The sequence below is a fragment of the Varanus komodoensis genome, unplaced genomic scaffold, assembly GCF_004798865.1.
Source record: "Varanus komodoensis strain SLA01 unplaced genomic scaffold, ASM479886v1 scaffold14_1, whole genome shotgun sequence".
Taxonomy (NCBI): Eukaryota; Metazoa; Chordata; class Lepidosauria; order Squamata; family Varanidae; genus Varanus; species Varanus komodoensis.
The window spans coordinates 25709634-25733084 of record NW_025335438.1 but is presented as its reverse complement, the minus strand read 5'-3'; the positions used below and the strand labels follow the sequence as shown (position 1 = coordinate 25733084).

Sequence of the window (23451 nt, the reverse complement as noted above, 5' to 3'; positions counted from 1 at the left end):
TACAAATCACCTGCATCTAAAAATGGTTATACAGAGATGTTATACCTGATTCTGATCCTTATTTTTCTCTTTCTAGATCTTGGGAATATACTACCATCCTCCACTCAAAGGCATGCCCTTTTGGGAGAAGAAATATTGGTGGCAGATACCTGTGATCCACAGTTGTCCCCTGTATCAAGTAAATATAATGAGTTTTGCATTTATGTTTAATGACATTGGAAAAGACAGTGGGTAGTATCTAGTGCTGTCACAGGAAGTTGTGCTATCATAAACGTATACTAGTGCACTATCATAAGTATTTGCTAGACAAATGGAAAAGCATCAATTTCCTACCAAATTTTAGCAGCAAGTCAGTTTTTCTCCTTTGCCTAGCAAAGAATAGTGTCATATGTCTCATTAGGGATTAAGAAGGAACAAACTAGCCAAGCAGGCTGTGACAAGAGCAAGGCAAAACTCAAGAAACGAGTACCTTGAAGCAAAGAACTTCAAATGCTTTCTTCCTGCCTCACCCCTTTTAATTATGTATCCCTAACACCTTACTTTATATTTGTAACAATTTCAGTTGCTTTGAGCGCTTTAGGAGCTTGTATAAGCAAAACATTCAAACAGAATGTTTGCAAATCTCCACATCCTGCGGAAAGAGAAAGGTAGGATTGAAGTTGACAACTTGCATGTCACTTTTGGTCCAAATTGCATGAAATAACTAACTATAGATTAAACAACCCATAGTTTGTTAGGGTGCAGAGCAGTGAGTGACTATGCCACTTGACACTTGTGCTTTAGATCAGCTTTCATAAATGTTGATGTAAAGCAGAAGAACATTGCAAAAATACTATTTCTAGTTTGTTTGGTGTGGCATCTGAAGTGCAGGCTTAGGTTGTTGAGGGACAAATAGCCCAAAGGTTTGTTGTTAAATTAAATCTCATTTTCCTCAACAACCCAAAATTCTAGTTAGGACTTTGTATCAGATAAACCCTGGAATGAGGTTCTTCAATTGCATATGAATCTAGCTAGATTCAGAGAAGGGGAGGACTCATAGGAAGTAGTGCATTGGCTCTTGCATAAATCCACCAATTTGTGGGTTAAACAACCCATGCATAGGCCTTTTGTGCAAACCAGGGCAAAACGTTGAAGGGATGAGAGTTGGCTCCTAGTCAGGACAGTGAGATGGAAGACCTTTCATGGGGGAGGAAGAAAAACAGATCAAATGTGGAAAGTATTCTATATTGACCATTACTAGGTTCCTAGGCCCATTACACAGAATATTGTTGATAAGAACAAGCAGAGACATGACCCAAGCCTGTATATTAAGCTGTAGCCAAAGAAAGTGATCACAGAGGCTTGAAAAGGAATGAACATGTACTCTTGCTTTGAAAAAGATTACCCCATTAACTTTTGGTGTCTGCTCAAAAGGACATTTTATGACTTCTTATGGGAAGCCACTAATTGTCAAAAACTACCAGAAATTTTCAAGAACTTAAGTGTTTTCTGTTGTGAACTTTACTTTGGAAAGATAAGATTGTCAATTTGTTTCTTGATATGAGCAATTGAGAAATAGGCTTAAAACTTAGACACACTTTAATTTAAAGCAAAAACTTAGGTGTAACTTTTGGGGTGTTTTATATTCTATAGCATCTATTTTATTTATATATTTTATTACTATTTATAATATCATTATTAGAATGAAATTTCAAATGAAACTGGATACTGGGTCCCATTTCCAGGCCAAAGGTACTGGTTTTGACCTTTATGGCCCTCACAGTCTTGAACCAGAATAGGACTGACGTACCTCCCAGACCGTCACTGGTAGGTACGTCGCACTGCACTGCAGTGTGATGTGGTGGAATAGTGGCACCCTGGCTGTGGAAATTTTTCCCTGGAGATTTATTTTGATACCAGGAAAGATCTTTTTCCTCTGAGCTTAACCTGCCTTAAATTTAAGCTGCTGTTATATGTTTCTGTGACTACATTTTATATGCCTTTAATTATTCTTTGTTGAACTGTATTGCATATTAAATAATTATACTTCTTGTTCTGACCCACCCTGAAAGTACGTTACAGGTGACAGATTCATGTTGTTGTTTCTACCACTGCTAATGGGGATGATGGTGGTGGTGATAATAGTTTATGGTGGTGAAGGAATTTCTTGATGTATTCCATAGGAGGATACATGAGTGAAAGGGATAGGTCTACAATAACTTGCCCCATTATCAAGTATTCAAAAATGTTCTCTCAAAAATATTGTCAAACAAATCATTCTTCAAAGATTTCATGGTTGTTGAATTTTAAAAATATTGATAAGTTAACTCAGTAAATGAAGTCTACCATCAAGAGTAGAATAGGTTTTATTATGCATTATTTTCCACTGATGCAGATGAAAAAGTGACAGATGAGTGTCCTGATGCAGCATCACCATTTAACTTGGCTGTAGTTGTTGCAGAAACCCTTGGGCTTGATGAGCTTGTGAGTACTGTTCTTCTGTTCTGTCACCAAGTCTATTTAGGAGATTAATCCTCATAGGAAATAGTAATCTTTCATTTTGCTTTTGCTGAAACCTAATGATTCAGCAAATTACTTCCAACTTAATTAGAGCCCATGAAGGAATCTCCACATGTAGAGTATAATCATAGCTTATATTGAGTTCCCTCACAATTAAATAAGAATGTATATGCTGAAAGCCTCCCTTTTAATTTTTCATTATCCATAATAATGTTTAGTTTAAAAATATCTGTTTCCTACTTGTCTGGTAATCATATTGTAAGAAAATTTATCTGAAGGATTTGGGGACCATGTTTCATTAGCAAGCACAATGGTAGAAGGTGGTGTAACACTATGGTTGCATTCAGTTGTCACACACTTTAGTATTGCCACACATTTCTTGCTTGACGAAATATAATTTTCTATTCACTGCAGTAATGTGGTTTAAATAGAATCCATTAGAGGCTTAGATTTAATGTTTATTCTTAAACAGTAAAAAGTCTCTTAGAAAGCACAAGCAAATCATACCAATCCAGCTAAAACAGATGTGAGCAAACTCTTTCAGCTTGAGGATTAGATTCCATTCTGTAGACGCTCTTGAAGGGTAACTTTTACAGTGGGGCTGAATGCAAAAAGTGGGTAGGTCCACAATACCAGCGTATTTTACCTTAAAGCTCTTACTACTAGTAACTAAGCCTTAAGAGAGACATTTCAACCCTTTAGAATTGGGGAGAAATTACACAGAAGCCAGGAAAACTTGAACTGATCCACAGTCTCGATGGAAACAGCAGAACCCAGCTTTGGTCTCCAACAGAGCAAGATTGAGCCCCAGGCCAGCCTTCTATACAGCTGGTTGAAAGGCAGATTCATGCCTGCCAGTCCAGGTCCTCCTATCTTACTAACGAGCTGGCTGGTAATATTTTTTCTTTCTAGAAAGGGTTATATGCTTGCATGTTATATGCCTGTGACTCACTGAATTGGAACCAAGTAAATGTGTGCATTTTGAGTTCCTTAAAAATATTGTGCCATAGCAGGAATAACAAAATGTTTGAATTATCTGTCAAATATGTAAACTATATTCTTGTTCCATAGGGGTCTCGGAACAAAGCACAGGGAGTTTCCAGAAAACAGTTGATTCATGGGTGTCCTAATAATACTGCTGACAACATGGGGTGAGTTTCAGAATTTAAAACTGGAAGGATCAGCTGGCCCCACATATTCCTCATCATACCTTGAGGCCATCTTCAGAGGCCTTTCTCCAGGTGTCCTTGCCAAATCGAGAACTGTGCCAGTTAATGGGCACTATAGAAATATTTTTTTTAAAAAAGAGAGAGATGCTTGTCTCTAAGAACCCTGGTTACAGACTAACCTCCTCAAAGAAATGCCTTTCTATACTCTTTTCAGTGCCTCAAATGTGCACACATTTTTTCATAATTTTTTAAAAATTATAATTGCTCTTGTGCAAGTATGTATTTGGGCATTTCAGTGGTCCCAAAATGGGCAGCCTTACTTGGTAATGCCCTGAAGGATGCTTGCTGTCAAGGTGCAGAGACACCTGCAATATTGACCAAGGAAGACTGCAAAGAGTTTTTCGTTAGCTTTTCCTTGAATATCAAAAGGCAAGCTGTCAAGAGAAATCAAGTAATCTTGCTCACAAAAGGGGGTATCCAGCAGATCATCCACTTCATAGCAAGATCCTTTGTCTTTTTGGGTGGACTTGAGTATTCTCACTGTCAGTGGATTTTTCTACCCTATTCCAAGTCTCTGGTTGCTTGGGAAGGTGGAAAAGTAAAAGCTACAACCTTTTATGAGAGCAAGTCTAACCAGAACTTTTTGAAAATGCATACATTTGAAATGCAATTGAACAAAAAAGGTGGCCCACGACTGATAGCCTCTCCAATATGTTATTTGTGATTTGGTGTTCACAATTTCTGTGAAGAAAAGAGGCAAAAGGAGAAAAATGCTGCCAGTTGATCTTGTCACAGAATTCCCTGCGATAACCATGAAAGAACTGGGAAAGAAGTGAGGGAAGCTGGGATCCTACAATGAGCCTGATCATCTGTTGGACACATCATGGGTTGTTCAGAAAGCTTATTGCCAGGGTATGTTAATGTAATGTGCAGACCTGCTCAGAGCCTTATGTTAAATGTTGCATTTTTCAGTGAATCCATTTTTATAATTTCCATTAGCAGAAGAAAAGTGTTCAACTTTTAACTGTTTTCAGTTTTTCAGATCCATCTGAGGACATTTCTCCACCTATAGATTGGGATTATAAAGTACCTTCTCCTGTTTTTGGAGCATCTGCCAATGTAAAAAGCAGCTTGGCCATGAGTACCAGTAGCTCCCCTTCTGTGTTAGCAACAGGATGCAAGTCAAATCTGAAAATCAACCCCACAAACAATTCTTCTATTTCTAGATCTGAGAAAGTGAGATCAAAATCTGAAGATGTTTCTTTTGTTGCACCACTTAACCTTGGGTGTGAAGTAACCTCAGTTATCAGTCAGGCTCCAACTGGTAAGCAAGTGGTTCACAAACAGAATTCAGATGAGCCTAAAATATCCATAACCAATGCACATTTAGAGAAAGATGAGAAAATCACAAGTAGCTTCATTCTTACACAACAGAAACTATTAGGAAGCAGGTGTCCTAAAAGGAAGAAATCTGATGAGAAAAATGGGCATGTGATTAGCTGTGAAAAAGAAAATGCCTTCCCATCCAGTGCTGACATTCCTCCTGCTATCAATAGAGATAATATCACGGATAAACCTTTAGATCTTTCTGATCATTTTTCTGGTGTTCACTGTCGAGAAAAAAGCCACATACATTCTGAGAGTGCCAAAACCAAGTTGAGCCAAGCAACTCTTCATGATGTTTTTCAACAACTACTGAAAGATTCTTCATCTAAAGTCATCACTGGAAGCAAAGATTCACAAAGGGATCCCAGTATACAGAAAGGAATCCTGAAATCTCTCAGCAAAGCATCCCCAGAGAAAGACCCTGAAATTCAAATAAAAGAAGAAATAACCGGCTTATGTCATCCACATTTGCCAAATGATGACCTGGAATCCAGTCCCTCTGAAGATACGAAAGTAGGTTTACATTTGAGTGTTCAATAATAATCTGTAGTTTCCAAGAAAAGCTAGTATTTCCCTTGCTTCTTTGCCAAACTTAAAGATTTTTGTATCTGAAGATAGTGTACCATTTACAGAAGATACTTTCCTATTGCTTATTTGTGCATTTAGGGTGCAAGGTCAGACATTTAGTACAAGAAGTCAACATGAAGAGTGACCAAGGTAAAATGTTCTAAGAAATTGTTAAAACTGTAATTTGCATTGATAGGTTGTTGCTGACTCTGAACCAGCAACTAAGAGAGTACGATCAGGACTTGGAGTAGGTGAGCCAGCATCTGTGCTTCAACCAAACCCTTGCAGGGGGACGAAAGCCACACAGCTCTACAGTGAGCAAGGTATATTTTAAATTCATTGTAGTATAAAAAGGATAAGAATGTCTGGTTGTTTGCTGGTTATCTTTTTGTTGGTGTGGTGCTCAACTAAAAATGTCCATTTACATGCCATCCCCTTTAATGGGATCCCCTCTTAATTTATTTCTTACATACAGTCTCTTGTACTGCTTGCCTTGTTTATGATAACTTGAACTGTGTAATGGCTGTTGGTTACTATTTGTACCATTTTCTTGCTGCATATATTTAGAGTTCTGTGACTCTCATTCATTACTTTTACAAGTTGTCTTTTCTTTTGAAGATAAAACCACACTGGAAAGTGTTCAGTGGAGTATAGATCCAGGAGCTGATCTTTCCCAATACAAAATGGATGTTACTCTGATAGACACAAAAGTAAGCACTATTAAAATGTTCTGTCTATGTAATGGGTCACAACAGCAGCAAAAAAGGATTTAGACTATTAACCTGCTAAGCATGACCCCCAAAAAAAAAAAAAAAACAGATGTATTATATTTCCTTTCTTTAAAGTAAATTTTAGTTTGAGAAACAGTAGTAAAAGCTAAACTTAGGACGCAATTAAATTGAGATGCCTTTAAGTCCCTAAATTGGGAGGAATATTGACATCCTATTGTATTGCATGGGCTGTACTGGATAAACAGAAGATTATTAAAGTAAGTGTAGGGAATGTTCCCAGTATCCACAAACCAGGATAGTGTTGTGGTGCCATGCCAAGGCTTTATGGCCTTCATCTTGTGAGAAGAGAACCAGAGACAACTGTTTTGAAGTTGCTTTCTCCAAGTATATTCCTTAGAGAAGAACTGCTACTCCTACTTCCTTGCCTCATACTCAGAAAGTAAGGAAGTCTTTTTGAGCCTTTGATTTCACTGGGAGTATTATAACTCATTGAACTAGAAAAGGCTTACTAAACATGCTATTTTTAAAAACTGGATTATTTTGACTGCTTGCCTTCTTCAAACATTGCTAACATGAATTAGCTAACATGAATCTGATTTGATACATCCAAGTGTTATATTTAGCTCTTGAATGTAACGCCCTAGTTTTGGAAAATGATTGGAAGGGAACTTTTGAAGTGAGATTCTGCCACTAGTAATATCATATTGAAATAAATTGACATTTCTCCAAACTGATTTTATAATTAGTGTCAGTAGCAAGCTTTTGTATATCTGTTTAGTTAAAAGTACTTTGGAGAATTAAACCTATAAAATGGAGGGGGAATGCTGTAAGATGTGGTTTGAACAGACTGCAGGTAGGCAATGATTTCTGCCTAATCTGAAAATATATTTATTCATACAAACTGCATATAACAGACACAAAGTTTTGACAGGTAAGTATGGTCTCAATAAATTTTATCATATGAGAAAGATAATTCGGATAGGAATCATCTCAGCATTTATGTTTCTTTAAAATTCAGGGCTTGCTTTAACATACACACTTGTAGAAATTCACTGAACTCCCAAACTACTTTTAACCAGACCCAAGAAAGGGCAACATCAGCTTGCATATTACACAGCTCAAAAGTGAAGAAGACTGCCAAAGAAATACCTGTGAAGCACACCTGAAAGCATTTTAAAAACTTCTAGTATAGATGCATTGGGTTAACAAATCACACATTTGATGGTGGTCTCTTAAAAATGTAGTTATTATAATTGTTTTGTAACTATTTTGCTTGAAGGAAGGTACCCAAACAAGAATTGGAGCAGAAACTATGGACATGGACTATACATATGTCAGTGAGAGTATTCTATTAAGAATGAAAAAGCAAAAAGATAAAAAAGCAAATAGCCCAAGTAAGTTTATTTTTGTTTGATCTATAAAAGCCTGGATCTGAAATGCATTAGTGAATGCCTACCGCTTATGTGTTACCCTGGTACAATATCCATTTCAGCACTAGTGCTAAGCTAAATTACATTGCACTAATGTAAGATACCTCTACCAGCACAACTGCAGCAGCATTTGCTACTATGACAGGTTTACCACATAATCCAGTTGATGCAGCAAAGCTACTCATATTATGCTAGGTGTAACTAATACTAGTGCAACATAATTTATGTTAGTGCTGATGCCAAATTAGATAACCTGGGAATTGAGATGTGCCACCACTATCAGGGTTTAGTAAGGCTTGGCTGGTTACCCCTTGTCACTGGACCATTAATTTCCTGAAAGACAAAATAGAGAAAGTAGATATGTGGTGATTTGGGGGGCAACTTTTAAGAAATTTCAAGCAGTGGTATTATTTTTAAAGATAACAATTGATGTGAGAGAGGATTCTTTCCTTTCTTTGCTACTGCCTCAGTGGACAGCTTGACTGCCTTTTCAGCAGCCTCACTGGAACAGAATATCCTAATACTCTGTTAGGTCATTCTGTTCCAGGAAAGCTACTGGGCTGATAAAAGCAGCCAAGGTGCCACTTAAAACAATAGCAAGGATTTGGGGGTAGGGGCCAAAGAAAACTTTAAAGTTTTATAATTTTTAAAGGCAAAACCAAGTTCTTAGAAATTTCACTGTAAAAAAAAAAAAGTTTGGACAGTATCTAGTGGGATACTGCCACTCACATAAATTGCATCACACTACTGTAAACTATTCTAACACATCAGCAACAGCCTTGCTGTTGAGCAAGAGCAGCATGTGCTCATACAATATAATTTACATTAGCAGTTGTACCCCATTTGATACTGTACATTATTTCTTACCTGCCCCTATGAAGTTTGTTCCTGGTTCCAAATACTTCAGCTCCACATAAGTGATTTGTGTTGTACTAGCCATAGACCTTTTTCAGTTCTGGCACAAGTACTTTTAAATACCTTTTCTGACATCCAAATGGTCACTTGTAAATAATTATCGAAAATATTTCTGTTCTACCAAGATTTTATGGCAATGAAGGTTTTTACCTATGCAGGTGCTACTTTTTAATTTTGAGATTTAAAATGATATTTATTTAAAGCTGTAATAAGTTTGGCTCTAATTTTGGCTGTATGTTTTTTATGTTTTGTTGCAATCTGCTTTGTGGTAGTATAAATAATACAAACTTACAGTGCTGTTTATGCACAGACCAATGGAAAAATAACTTATCTTTGTATCCTGAGCAAGTGTGCTCCCCCCCCCACAAGAACATCTGTTTTAGCAATTCAAGTATATTTATTTATTCAGGTTATTTGTTTGTTTGTTTCATTTTTATACTGCCCAATAGTTGAGATTCTTTGGGTGATTAACAAATAAAAAGTTAACAAAGGATATATGCCCTCCCTAAATCTTTTGTCTCTTCTTGCAGGGAGTGAAACAGTTAAAATCATTTCCTTAAGAATGTCAAAATTTGGACTTCATCATTGTTATGACTTTAACCTTATACACTTGTATCTGCCAGAAATCCTTAACAAGATAACTCATAACTTTGGTACATCTTTTTAAGTAGAATAATAATATAACAGCATATGTTATGGTAAAGCTAAAAGTAGAATCTACTTGTTAGATTCAATTTCTATTAAACATTCAAATATGTTGTGCCTTTAATGGTCCCATTATCAAGAATAATGCTACCAATCCCTGCTACTTATTCTTGTAGTAGGAGAGGAAAGAGAGAGTGACAGCATAGCAGAAATATTTGATCGGACAACCTATGAAGAGTATGAATCCTACTTGGAAGATGACAGTGTCCCAGAATGTAACAACAATGAGTCTTCTCAAGAGGAAGAGGAAGAAAATGAGATTTTAAGAGTAAAGCAGCACACACAGAGTATGTATGAGTTTTTTAATATTGCTATTTCATTAAGCCATTTGCATGATCCTAATAAGCCATCCAAGGCATAATTCCCATAATCACCATCCAATCACAAACCTGGATAGCATGGGTTCTTGGAAGAGGAAACAATGCTTCAAGAACTGATGGGCTTTTTTAGGGTTATTGGAGGGTTGTTTTCCTCTCCGACAAGCCACACCTGAATGATGAATATAGAAATTGTGTATGGTACACACCACAGTGTTGTGTGTGCATTGTTCTGTTAATCATGTGATCAGATCCTATTCCACATAGATTGAGAACAACTAATAGCAAATAAAGAGCCATATTTTGAATGCACATAGGACAGCATTATTATGTCATGTTATTTATATTTGCAGACCATGGAAACAAACAAGATAAAGCCAGACAGAAAGCTTTTGTGGAACCGTATTTTAAAGACAATGAAAGGTATTTACAGTGTGGTTGTAAATATTCTTTATACATTCAGGTTTCTGCAGCATGAAGAAGCATTCACATTTTTTCTTTTGAAGTAATGATATGAAAAATTGGAAACCTATAATTTCAAAAAGAGAAAGTAAACATTGGAAAGTTTCCCCCCTTCCTCTCCACTGCTCCTACCTTGCCTTCACCGGTTCTCTGGCCACCCTCTGCACACTCTCCCAGCTTCTGCTGCTCTGCCAAGAGCCAAATGAGCTTGCAGGAGCTGAGCACAGCTTTATAAGCCTCAGAGGTTGCTGGCCCTGCCCCTCTACTTCCTCCTGGGCCTCTCTGGCCCTGCCTCCCTTCCTCTCCGCTGTTCCTGTCCTCCTCGCTTCTTTGCCCAGCTCCTACCTTGCCTTCGCCAGTTCCCTGGCCACCTTCTGCACACTCTCCTAGCCTCTGCTGCTACACTGCTCTTCCAAGAGCAAACACACACACACACACACACAGAGGTAACTGACTCTGTTCATTGTCAACAGGTTTTGTTCAGTAGTCTTAAAATTCATGAACACTGCAACACAGTTTAGTGGATTGCAAGGTTAACATGTTGTGCCATACTGTTGAATATTTGTGATCGAGTCCTTTTGAAATAAGATTTGAAGTCGATAAGCTAGCTTGCATGACACACTAGTCCACTGTAGGCCATTTAACCCCGCCCCTCCATGAGCCATGGCATGTTCCACTGCATTATTGAATATGCAAGCCTCATTCAGGGTGTTGCTGTACAATTTTAGCCTGACCAATGGGGACTGTGTGATATGCATAACCAGATGAAGTATGCCTGTATACACCAGTTGCTGGGGAGCTTAGGCAGAAGGGTGCTGGTGCATTCATATCCTCCCTGAGGGGTTCTGTAGTCACTGTGTGAACAGAATGCTGGACCAGACAGATCATTGATCGGATCCAGCATGGCTGTTCTTCAGCAAGGGTCAAATGATCCTTACAAAAGCCTCAGTTTGTTTAACCCTTGTATAAGTTCTAGTGTCCAAGTGATAAGGCAATCACCAATTACAAATTTAGATTGAACCTGACACACACTAAAGCTCAGTATTGCTTAAAAAACTCCTGGTGAGCCACAGTATATCATGCAAACCAGGTTAGTAAAAGTAATTGCAGTGGCCTTTTCTCATGGTGTATTAGTCTTCTAATAGCAACAAATGTAAAAGGAAGCAAAATATTCAAAAGTGCAATGCTTTACTAACTGCTGGAATAGTGGCATGATAATGCCTTTTTTAGTAAGTATGCTTATAATTAATCACAAATCAATAGCAAACCCAATTTGTTAAAGCAATCATGTAATCGAATTAAACATTAAACTTAGTGTAGTTTCCTTGTTTTGGATTCTTGAAATTTCTGTTTACTTTCTAGAAAGAAAAGTGCATTAGATTTTCCTCATATTGAGGTTGTGCGGAAGAAAGAAGAGAGAAGAAAATTACCTGGTCACACTTGTAAGGAATGTGAAATAGTAAGTAAATTGATGCAATGGGCTCCATATTCTGCTTTTTAGAAAGTAAAATAATTTACCTATATCCTATATTTTAGTTGTAAACAAAGTTAATGTAATATGTATTCATATTATGTATGCAGTGAAGATGCACAGTGAACTACATTTTTTCATACTAGCCTATTTGCAATTTTTGCACCGTCTTGCATATAGTCAAGGTACACCTGGGCAAATGTGCCCCGTTCTGACTACCACATTTTGAGAAGAGTGTAAATGAACTGGAGCATGTTCAGAGGGGGCGAGCATTATGGAAAGAATGAACTGGAAACCAACTGCTATAAGAAGCAACTGAAAAAACAAGGCTGCTTGTTCTGGCAAAGGGAAGGTTAGGAAAATAGGATTGCTATTTTCAAATAATTAACAGTCTGTCATGTAGAAGCTGATGTGATGAAGAAGTATCAAAGAGTATTAGAGAAGCTGACAGAATGCTGCCAGGAGGCCAGACTATCTCACTAGGCCAGTCTTCTAGCAGCGTTAACCAAGCTGGAATGGTCAAACAGAGACACCAAACTAAGCTGCATCTACTCTCTTCAGAAGTAACACTGACATAGGCAGAGGAGAATTGATATCTCTAATGAGGATGGGGACAGAAAAACTTTTAAAGGGCAGCTATTGGGCACCACCTGCAGTTCAAAGTGACACAGGCAGAGAGAGGATCTTTCACAGATAATGGCAGTAAAGCCTGGGCTAACTCTGGTTAGAACTACACAGAGGAAGGCAATGGCAAACCACTTCTGCATCCTCTTACCTTGGCATCCTATGATGAAACAATCCAAAATGAAACGAGATAGTGCCAGAGGATGACACTCCCAGGTCAGAAGGCACTCAAGAATCTGCTGGGGAAGAGCAAAGGACAAGTACAAATAGCAGTGTACTAATGATGCAACTAGATAAAGCCAAAATAAAGTCCAGTGGCTGACATGTACAGGGGTGAAAGAGAAGTCTGATGCTGCAGAACACACATAATTTGGAACATGGAACTTGTGAAATATGAATCAAGGCAAACTGCAAACTGTCAAACAGGAAATAGAATGGTTAAGCATCACAATACTTGGTGTAAGCAATCTAAAGTGGTCTAGATTGGGACATTTTCAATCAGGAAAACACAAAGTGTCTTACACCAGAAATGATAAACTCAGAAGAAATGGAGTGGCTCTAACACTAGGGCAAGATATAGCACTGACAGTAAAGGGCTATCATACAAAATCCAACCAAATATTATCCTTCAGAATTTGTGGCAAACCTATCAACATAAAACCATCATCCAAGTCCAACAATAGATGCTGAAGAAGAAATTGAAAAATGTTAAGGTGTTCAAGAAGAAATTGATAACATACCAACATAAGACATACTGATAAATCATAGGAGGCTTGAATGCAGAGGTAGAAGATGAAGGAGAATCTAATATTAGACGAAAATGTGAACAAGAGCTTTAAAAAAAACACTAAAACAGAAGAATGCCTCTTAGGATTATTTGAAGCCAACAATCTGTTTATTGCAAATACATGCTTCATGCAACCAACCAGAACAACAAAAGAGGAAAGACAAAAGATCCAAGAGATCCAAGAAATCAAAGGAAAATTCAAAACTAGATTAGGAATGCTAAAAGCCAAACACTATCTGACCAGGAGAAAATAAAGAGAAGGTGGAAAGAATATGTGGGATACCTATACAAAAGAGATGAAAGAATGACAGATTTCTTCAAAGAGGAATCTTATGAGAATAACCCTAACAATTATTTGCCAGTAAATAAGAAAAACAAAACACTGGCTCTCAGACTAGAAATGCTCAATATACATTCTGGTTCTCAAGTAAGGAAATGCAAAAGAGTGCAAAAAAGACTGAGAGTTGCAAGGACAGCAGTGAAGAAACTGGAACATATAATCAAATAGAAAGATCTTCACTGGAGACCACAGCCAAGACCATCCACGCTATTATATTCTTGACTATTACGTATGTGTGTGAAAGGTGAAGAGTGAAGAAAGTGGAAAGGAAGAAAATTTATGTATTTGAAGCATGGTCCTGGCGGAGAGCTTTTTGAATACCCTGAACTGACAGAAAGATGAACAAGGGGGTTTTGGATCAAATCAAGCTGGAGCTTTCCCTAGACGCAAAAATGACAAAACTGAAGCTGTCATACTTTGAGCACAGGAGAAGGCAATACTCCCTGGAGAAGACAGACATGCTATGGGAAGCCAAAGGCAGAAGAAGAAGGGGAAAACCAAATATGAGAGATATTGACTTCATAAAGGAAGCCACAGCCACTATCCTACAACTTTGGCATGTCATCATTAGCCGAATAATACACATGAATAATGTATATGTTGTTTTTCAAATTTAAGCAACTTTGGTTCCATCAATCAGTGGATGATGGTGGTAGATTTTTCTGCATTGTATGTAGTTTACTTTCTAGTCCACTTGGAAACTCAATTCTTGGTTCCAAAATATATGAAATCTAGAAGCCTTGAATTAAGAGGGGGCATAAAAGCAGCTCTGTGTCTTGTACCAAGAGTTATATGTGAAAGATTTAATTTCCTGTCTCTGCGCAGTACAAGGTTTCTTCTCTCCAGGCACTTGGTTCTTGTTACATTTTTGTGAGTTATTCATAGTAGTAATGATGAGATTGAAAACATTTGGGAAACCTTTTTTCTGCATTGAAGAAATATTACGCATAAGGGCAGAATTTTTAAGCATTTATGGAAAGGAGTGTTTTGTATAAACAATCCAAGAGGAATGTTTTCACTGAAATATGTGGAGTATCAGCAGTGGCAAAACACCAAAATGATGGAATGTGAGACAGAAGATTTCTAAACTGTAGTAAAGCTAGACAGGAAACTTATGCTTAGGATGCAATCCTTTGCATATTTAGATTTTTTTTAAAGTCAAAGTATGAGCAGTAGAACTGTCTGTCCAAACAGGTCTGTAGGTAAGAGCCCAAAGGATCAACTGGATTGGCTTGCCTTTTTGTTAATTCTCCCAGTGAATCCTGACAGCAAAGGTTGTGAGCTTGGATGATTTATTGCTGAGGTTTATCATGGGAGGAGGTGAGCGCTATCCCCAGGACAACTGGCCAGGTTTTATGGCCTTAACCTTTCAGGGTTTGATTGCCTATAGCTGAAAAGGAGATGGTAGATGCCAGGCATGATAGAAAGTCATCCCATAGTTAACTGTCAGGAATTACCCTATTGCTAAGAGACAGTTTGGAGTAGATCTTTTGTCTCCCTCTACACATGAAGTTGCCTGGGGACTTTCTGCCTGACAAAACCCTGCTGGACCGTGGGAGAAGCATTGCTGAAGTGATGTAAAATAGGAACAGTTTTGATATTTTCTATGCTGAATAATGTGCTGAAGAGCCTGCATACTCTTAGGAACTGGGGTCTTAATCATTTTACTTTTGGATCCTTTTATTAACTATTTTATTCTTCTTTATAAGGGAAAGGGATACATCCTGGGGTTTATCCTTTTCTCTTTTAAAATAATGCTAAAATCAAACTGGTGTGGTTACTTCAGGTGAAACAGTAGTAAATCAGACCAGGACAGATTATTGAATAAGGTAGAGCCCCTGGCAAGAGGGCCATAGCGGTTTGTTTCTACTTTCCTTTATACCTAGCATATTCGAGTTGGGAAATGTTAGGATTTGTAGGAATTTTTTTCTCCCGCAAGATACATAGGATTGTATGTATCTTAAGTAGATCTGAATGTAAGTAGCTTGATTAGCACTCATGATTTTGAGTGTAGTCTTCAACAGATAAAGCCATCCAGCATGGCTTTTCTTTTATGGAGCATGAATCCAGTGCTTGGAATTTGAATTCAGAAAGGGATGTACTTAGTCCCCCTGGTGTATAGATGTGTAGGCAAGATCAGAGCAGTGACTTTCTTGGTAGAGACTGGGTGTCAATCCTTTTTCCAGCCCTGGAGATCTTCTGTACCATAGCAGATTATTCACAATGAGTAAGATAATACTTTTATCCTGCATGGGAATTAGTTCAATACATTATATAATATCTAATTCTTCCCCTAACTTATAGTTATCTTGTAGATATATTCCCTAGCCTAGTGAAATCAGATTCCAGTTTCAGGCACTACATGAGCTTCATTCACCAGTACTGAGCATGCTGCTATATGTAAAAAAATGTCTACGCAAAATGTTGCTGTTTCAGCTCTTATGTTAAAACTTCCTTCTTTCCTCCTCAAGATTAAAGCTTCCTCCTTTTCTCTACACTAAATAGGGATTAGAAATGGGATGCTCTGAAGGGTTTGTTGGGAATGGCCCCAATGCCCATCTTCATCTCCCACAAATCTCAGGAGCGTAGGAAAATTTATGCCTAAAAAAGACTTACAAATAAATGTGTGAACTGACTTTATTTAAAAGACCTGTGCTGGAGGCAATATAAAAACGTTGAATGTTTTGTTTTGTTTTACTTGTGCTGTACATTCCTAAATACTGTAATGTCAAATGAAGAACTTACATGGATAAAGCATCCCTCAATATTTTAACTACCTCTTTCTTTGAGAGGCAATTTCAGAAGATTTTTTGTGTAATGCAAATGTTGACTTGTGGAACCTCCCATAACTTGGTACCCTCTAGATTATTTGGACTTTAGCTCCCATCATCCCAAGCCAGCCTGATCAATGGTCAGTAATACTGGGAATTGTATCCCAGAACATCTAAGGGAAGACTGGTGTCCTTTCCATCCAAGGAAATCCAAGGAGGCTGCTTAAGTTCTAAATCAGTATCTGATTAGTCTAGTATTTGACTAGAATGTCATCAAACTTATTAAAGCATAATCTAGCCAAGACAATAGTGTTCTTAGTCAGTTGAAAAAACAAGCCTGGGAATAGGGATTCTGTCTTTGTTGTAAAGGATTACACTTCTTTTGAAGACTCGGGTTTGCATTTTGAGTGTGTTCCTGCATTCAGCCCAGGTGTGCATTTTCACAACTGAGCTTTGTGCACCAGCTGCATCTGTTTCTGGAGATGTCAGATAGCCATGGCGACTCATGCCTTAGTTACATCCCTTTTGGAATTCCGTAACATGATCAGGCTCTGGAACCTGTTACCTAAGGACACCCTGGCTAAGCCACAAAGGCTGGTGCAGCATAAATAAGTGGCACGGCCTGCCACCATTGAGGGTAAAACAAACCCAGACTTCTCTGTCCCTAAGCATGCTTGTTTCCTTGGGAATGACTGGCCAAGGATCCTGTTGGTGTCTCTTTGCAGCTCTCTTGCGTTCTTAGGTTTAAACAGCTTAACAGATTTTGCTTAGGTTAATAGGTTTTGCACAGCACATTGCATGCAGACTGGTTGTTAAATCACCATCAGTATGACAAACAACATGGCACGCTCCCTTTTGAGCCTTCCTGCTTTCATCCCCAAAACATGCAGTCTTGATTTTGGTGAAAACAACGTATATAATTTATTAGAGGTTTGGTAGAATGTGTAGAATGAAAAAAAGGTTGGTCAGATTCAGAGCACAAAGAAGTAAGTCGTTTAAAGTGGCAATTCAGTGGCCAGTGGGAAATCAAACAGAAAAATACAATCTGGCTATTCATAGTCCTGCGTTAAGCTGCCTATCTGGTTCTTAGAAAAGCTGTGCTCTTGTAGTACAATTCCTCTAGTCTCTGTCAGTTTCTGGGAGAACTATACTCTAGTGCCTGTACCAAAGAAATTATCCCAGGCTTCCTTTTCCAGTGGAATATAACTCAGTGCGTGTGTCCATGTGTGTGTCCCCACCTGAGTGGAAAGTTTCCAAAAGAATCATGTGTTTTAGGCTGACTGACACTGTACATAATGCTCATCTCAATCCCAGAGATGGTTTTATGAAGATGACTCATTGTTTGTCTTCTGGACAATTCACCAGTCAGTAAGTTTACTAAGTAGAGATACTTGGCCTTGAGACATCCTCAGCCAGGATACTTGCATTGCAATGCCAACTTGTAGTATTTAAACCTGTATTTCTTCTGCATTTAGTGGAGAGCTGCAATGGATTGTAAAATGGAGGTTTCTTCCTCTCAGGCCCGATTACGAGGGAATTAGTATAGTCTGACTGACTGGACCACTCTAGGCTACTCTAGGCTGACTATAATAGGTTGCCTTTGAAAGTGTTTGAAAAAGAACTGGCCTAGAATTCTGCAGCCGGACTACTGACCAGGGCCAGCTCTAGGGGGCAGGTGAATACCTTGTTCACTAGCTTAACTATTGTTGGTCTTATTTCAGGCACAATTCAAACTGCAATCTATAAAGACTTATGCAGCTTGGGATCAGTCTATGTAGAAGACTGTTTTGTCCTGTTTGAGCCAGCCCAGTTTTAAAATTCATTTGAAGAAGCTCTTTGCTGAGTCCTACAACTATTAAAAGAATACTTGTTGAGAACACTGCTTGGCTGTTTCCAGACTTTGGAATTTCCTTCCATGGGTGGCCAGGGTAGTTCCTTCTCTTTTATCCTTCCACTGTGAGGCAAAGATATTTTTATTCAGGCAGGCTTTTGGCATCTAAACTGATTTTAGATGGATTTCAGAATTTGATTTTAAATCCAGTGGGTATTTCTTGCTGGTGTGCTTTTATATTTTTGTTTTTATTGGGTGCATTTTAAATTATTTTAATTTTTGAATTCTAACTTTTTGGACGTATTTTATTGTTAGCTGTCTTGACTTCTATTCTAGTTGAAAGATGTGATATAAATTAAAAAATAAATAGCTTTTCCCTACTGACACAAACATGCTTTTTCTTCTTGATAATGACTAGTTAATGGAATCTCTTAATTTTTATGATCCAATGCTATCAGATTTCTAGTTAAACTGAAACATGAATTCACTCTTGAGAATGACATTTTTAGATGCATAAACATTGTGGCATGTACAATTTCTGTATCATACAGATCTGACAGGGAGTGTGGATTGAAGTACTTCCTAGACATTGGCAAAGAGGAGTCAAATAATTTCCTTGTTTAATGTCCTCTAGAGCCTATGTGTGTGCCTGTCAATTTAGCTGTTATTCAGGTCAATAGACACTGTACATTGTGTTCAGATCCTTCAAATTGTTGAGCTGCAAGAAAACCAAAGGTCACCAAGACTCAGTACCTTGAAGCCGCAGACTTTATAATGAAGAGTTCTAAGGAAAAGATTGCATGCAGTTTTGTACATTTAGAAGTACTAAATAAATGAGACATGGAATCATAATAGAAATAGGACAATGGGCATCTGCTCAGTGAGATGGTATGTATATCGCCCTGTCACAGTCTAAGGTCAGTATAGTTTCAGGGTGATAGTAGGGAAGCGGAATGGTGCTTCCTTATGGAAGCACTCTCATTATGAAAGTAACATATAAGTGCCCCATAGTATGTTGAAAGCCCACCTTTTAACATTTTTAGATTACTCAGTTTCATAGTATTTCACAGTGTAAAAGTATTTTCCTTATCATGAGATACCTTTTTGTAAGTGTTTTTGCCTGAAAAATAGATTTGCCATGGAACAGGGTATTATATGTCCCTCCTTTCAGATCTCCCTGAAAAGTTTGACTCCTACCTGATAGATCTTTTCTGAGATGTCTTGGGTTCCTTGCAAGAAGAAGAAAGATAGACAATAAATGCAATAATGTAGTAGTAGTAGGAGGAGGGTGGGTAGAGGATAAGTTGCTTAATGTGCTTAGTATTTGTTTCTGTGAGTTATTGCTAGAAGGCCTTAGAGTCCTGTTGGGGGGAAGATAAGACATCTGAAGGTTTTCACATTTAATCTTTGCTTCTGGTTGATCTTGCTAAGACTTCCTCTATTGCCTATATTCATAAACACTTCTTTTAGTGCTTGTCAACTAGTTAAAATGAACAATGCTTAGCATTTGCATCAGTACAATATTGCACCGCTGTTACCTCTAGAGTGGAAAAAGGAAGGGGAGTATATGAGCTTGTGCATTTTCCTGATTCTAATCTTGGTTAGGTGACCAGGTACAGTGACCTGGTTTGCATGAAACAGCCACAATGGGATGTCACAAACAGCCACAGTTGCTTCAAGGTAGCTTGTTGTGATTTCATATTTAGCTATTTTTTCCAATGTTCATCATTTTCTACAAATGGTTTAATGGTTTTAATGGCCTCCTGTTGCTACTGCCATATCATGATTTTAGCACTAGTTATTTTTATCTTATTTAATTAAGTTTAAATTTACCTTACTTTTTATTAAGGTTATTTTAAATGGTTTAATATAGTGCTTGTTTAATTTTATGTCTATTTTTAATGATTGGTTTTATTTTTATTGTTGGCTTAAATGTTGCTTAAATGTATTATGAATTGTATTAATTGTTGTGAGCTGCTCAGGAAGCCTTATGGCTAATGGAGTAGCATACAAGTCAAATACATACCCTGAGAATCCATAGTTTGTTGTTACGTTGTCCACTCCTCAACATCAGTGGGATGGCATTTCTCACTTCCCAAATGAACCTCTTAGAGCTGCCATTTTGGATGTCTCACAGATACTCAAGAAGGGGCTCTTAAGTTTGTGGATCTGTTTGGGGACCAATCATATCTATTACTCACTCAGAAAATATATTTGCACACAAACGCAAAAGTGATGCATGGGATTCATTCTTCATCCAAACAATATAATGTTCAAAGTAATCATAGGGCAAAACCTGAGAGTACATAGATGCAGTTCTGCGCTAGTCTCTGTTGCAGACTGGCATTGCTTCTTAGGAGGATCAGTGTTGTTGTTTCTCTGGCACTATGATTTAGATGTCTCTTCTAGTTGCTGAAATTGTGTAATGTTTCTTTCTTAGTATTATGCAGACTTTCCAGAAGGAGAAAGAGAGAGAAAGATAGCTACTTGTTCGAGGCATCGATCTCGCTATGCTCCTCCTGACACACCAGACAATTTCTGGGAGGTTGGATTCCCTTCTACCCAAATGTGTGTTGAAAGGGGTAAGTATAGAAAAATAGCATATAAAACTGGAAGCATGAACTAAGAGCTCTGTGTCCTTCTTACTGCACAAGTGGTGTAGCAACAAATACATCAGGACTCTGAAACACTGATCGGCAGAGCTTACCAAAGAAAGGAAAGAAATCTGTTCTGCCTTTCTTTAAAATTATAGCACTTGAAAAACATTTCCTGTGTTTCAAACACTTAACAAAAGCTTCCTTTACTTAAATGATAGAATCAATGGCTTCTGGTGTTTTTAGGAAGAGAAATGGTGACACAGAATGGAAAAAAGATAACATCTTGCACATGAATATCTAAATGGAACATATATGTTTCAAAATTTATACTTGTATGGTATACATATTCAAAAGCAGCATGTATTATTGGAGTGCCACACCCTCTTTAACTCACTGTCTAGTTGCTACAGTTCATGCATGCTTAAACTTCGTGAATTATTGCTTTATCTGTATGCAGTGCAGGCACGAGCACTGTAGGTTAGTGCTACACTGCTGTCATTCTCAGAAAGTCATGTGAAAACTAGAGTAATTCCATTCTCCTTTTGAATACTAGCATGGAATTTTCAGGTTCCTCCTAAAATACTTTTTGTTTAATTTAAAGGTTTTATGAAGGACACGTCAAACAATCACACATTCAAAGAACAGGAAACACGTCAAACAATTGCACATTAAAAGAGCAGTAGTTATTAAGATGTCGTTAATTAAATGCATGCTTGCTCCTTCCATATATATGGACAATTCCTAATTTTTGTAACTCTGAACTTCCAGTCAGGACCAACTATTTGGGGCACCTTTCTTTAGGGGGAAATGCATGCACAAGCAGCTATTTCCTGCCTTTGCTGACTGTCTGGAACATAATTTACTACCTGCATTACAGACAAGAAACATGGAGATGGCTCAGTTGAGTTTCATTTTGTACCATCTGTTTCTCATCCAAGTACAACTTGCCTGAGCCACCATTACCATATCTTTACTGCCTATAAAGGTGGGCATATGATGTTGTTGGCCCTCATTGTTTTGTAAAGGGTTTCCATATCCCAGGAAACTATGACTTAGTTCACACATAATCCTGCACAAATGGGAGTGAGCAAGCATGCTGCCTTGGTGCATTCCTTAATTCTTAATTAATTAATTTTATTAATTTCCCTTTTAATCACAACCTACAATCAGCCAGGTTGTGGCTGTACAGTGGTGATTGGTAAACCTGGAGTACTGGATTGTTCAGTTAAACATTCCTGCAATTAACTAATGGTTTATCTTTAAATTTGCCAAAGGATTATTCAGCCCCTAAACAATCCAGCCCTCCATATTCACTGTACAATTACTAACTAGATGATCATACATTGTGACCATTCACTCACTCCTCCTCTTGCATTGCAAATAATGAAGATTAGCCGTTGCATGCATAGGTGGTGACTTGGCAGGTCAGAGTTCTTTCTGATCACACATATGGGCTCTGCACCTGTGTGGAGCTTGTTGTTGGAAGGTTTCTATAGCTAAGAGTTAGGGTGGGTGGAAGCCCCTCCCCTTCCTGTTTCCTGCATCCAAGGGAGGAGCTCCCACCCATTCCCTCAGTTCCTTTTCAGCCTCCTCCATGCCTAGATCAGGAAGTACTTCTCTCCTCAAGTATTTTTTCTTTAACATGCGTAGTGCAGAGAAAATCCAGTACTTGCATTTTGCTGATGGAGGAGAGCAGCTAATAGGCTATGCACTCATGTTTAATAGTTTGAGTGGGTAAAAGCAGACTATTAAATATTCAAGCCCTAGCCCTAAGCCAAAAATGTTGCTTTAAACATCTCCAGCAGGTACGTGCCTAGCATTGTCCAGTGTAGCAAACTATTGCTATAAAGAAACATGTATTGCCTGTAAATAGTGTTTTGTTGATGGACAAATATTTTCATTTTCTGCACAATTTGTCTGAAATAGATACATACCAACTAAGTGCCCTTGGATTCTCTTGAAAGCTGACAAGGGATACAAATCAAGACTGCTAAAACAAGTGGGAGCTTGGGCATTTGTTTCTGTGGATTTTACACTTTGTCGTTTTCCCTTTTCTATAGTATTTTTTTTCTCATAAGAGTATATTAGTACTTTAAATCCATTAGCCATGCATTTTGTCCATTATTAAGATTCTCACTGTTTTTATTATCTTTATTATTTACTATTTAAAGTTTTTCTTGAGTGCAGGAAATGCTTTTCAAACTTTGACTCAGCAATCCTTGGATTAAGACTAGTATTATCTCCTTTTTACACATTCAGGGCTGGGTCAGAGTGATAACAACTTGTCTGAAGCCATCCAATCAGTCCAAGGCTGAGATGCAAATTGGATCAGGGCCTCCCCTACATAAACCTCATTCTTGCTATACAACACTAGTGAAGTTTCCTGAACTTTTTGAAAAATCTGAAGACCATGTAGATTCAAATGTGTTTCCTGTTTGCACACAGAAAGTTGTTTTTACATCTAGCAAAATAAGTTGTTCTATAATAGCTGTAAGAAGCTTAAACTGGCAAAGAAGATAGCTTCCTGCACACTTGGTGGTATTGACCACGGAGTATATTGTGCAATAGTTTCACAGGCATGGACTTTCTAATTATTCCTGCTAAAATTCAAGATACTTCCTGTCATGGCATACTGAATCAGAAGCTTATTTCTAGTGTGAGTTTGTAAAAGAAAATAATAAATGCATGTCAAGACACTGTTCAGTTGTAAATTGTCATAGGAGATAGATAGGCTTTTTCCATTTTTGTAGGTGTATGAACCTTAAGGACGAAGCTAGTGAAACACTGAACCCATTCAAAATAGTCCCTGAACATTTTTTACTTCTCAATTATGTATGATTATACAATAT

At 37.8% G+C, this 23451-nt stretch overlaps 1 protein-coding gene and 1 long non-coding RNA gene across 8 annotated transcripts in view; one reads left to right on the top strand and one right to left on the bottom strand.

Moving 5' to 3' along the window:
• The window catches only part of RBBP8 (RB binding protein 8, endonuclease), a 43303-nt gene that overhangs the window by 19109 nt on the left and 743 nt on the right, over nt 1-23451 (top strand). For 3 of the 6 annotated variants that reach the window (XM_044423804.1, XM_044423805.1, XM_044423809.1), the window contains exons 8-18: nt 77-178; nt 2375-2463; nt 3571-3650; nt 4703-5567; nt 5818-5944; nt 6240-6331; nt 7632-7746; nt 9519-9689; nt 10073-10142; nt 11544-11640; nt 20446-20587. In XM_044423804.1, coding sequence (XP_044279739.1) covers nt 77-178; nt 2375-2463; nt 3571-3650; nt 4703-5567; nt 5818-5944; nt 6240-6331; nt 7632-7746; nt 9519-9689; nt 10073-10142; nt 11544-11640; nt 20446-20587 — 1950 coding nt within the window. The remainder of the gene's footprint in view (nt 1-76; nt 179-2374; nt 2464-3570; nt 3651-4702; nt 5568-5817; nt 5945-6239; nt 6332-7631; nt 7747-9518; nt 9690-10072; nt 10143-11543; nt 11641-20445; nt 20588-23451) is intronic. The other 3 variants (XM_044423807.1, XM_044423808.1, XM_044423806.1) reach the window with 2 other exon arrangements.
• On the bottom strand, nt 7739-22086 carry LOC123020309. 2 transcript variants are annotated; one of them, XR_006414049.1, is made up of 3 exons: nt 21964-22086; nt 20032-20174; nt 7739-8115 (listed from the first exon to the last, which is right to left on the bottom strand). It is a non-coding gene; the product is annotated as an uncharacterized LOC123020309 (long non-coding RNA). The 2 variants fall into 2 exon arrangements; XR_006414050.1 differs by lacking the exon at nt 7739-8115 and adding an exon at nt 9683-10248.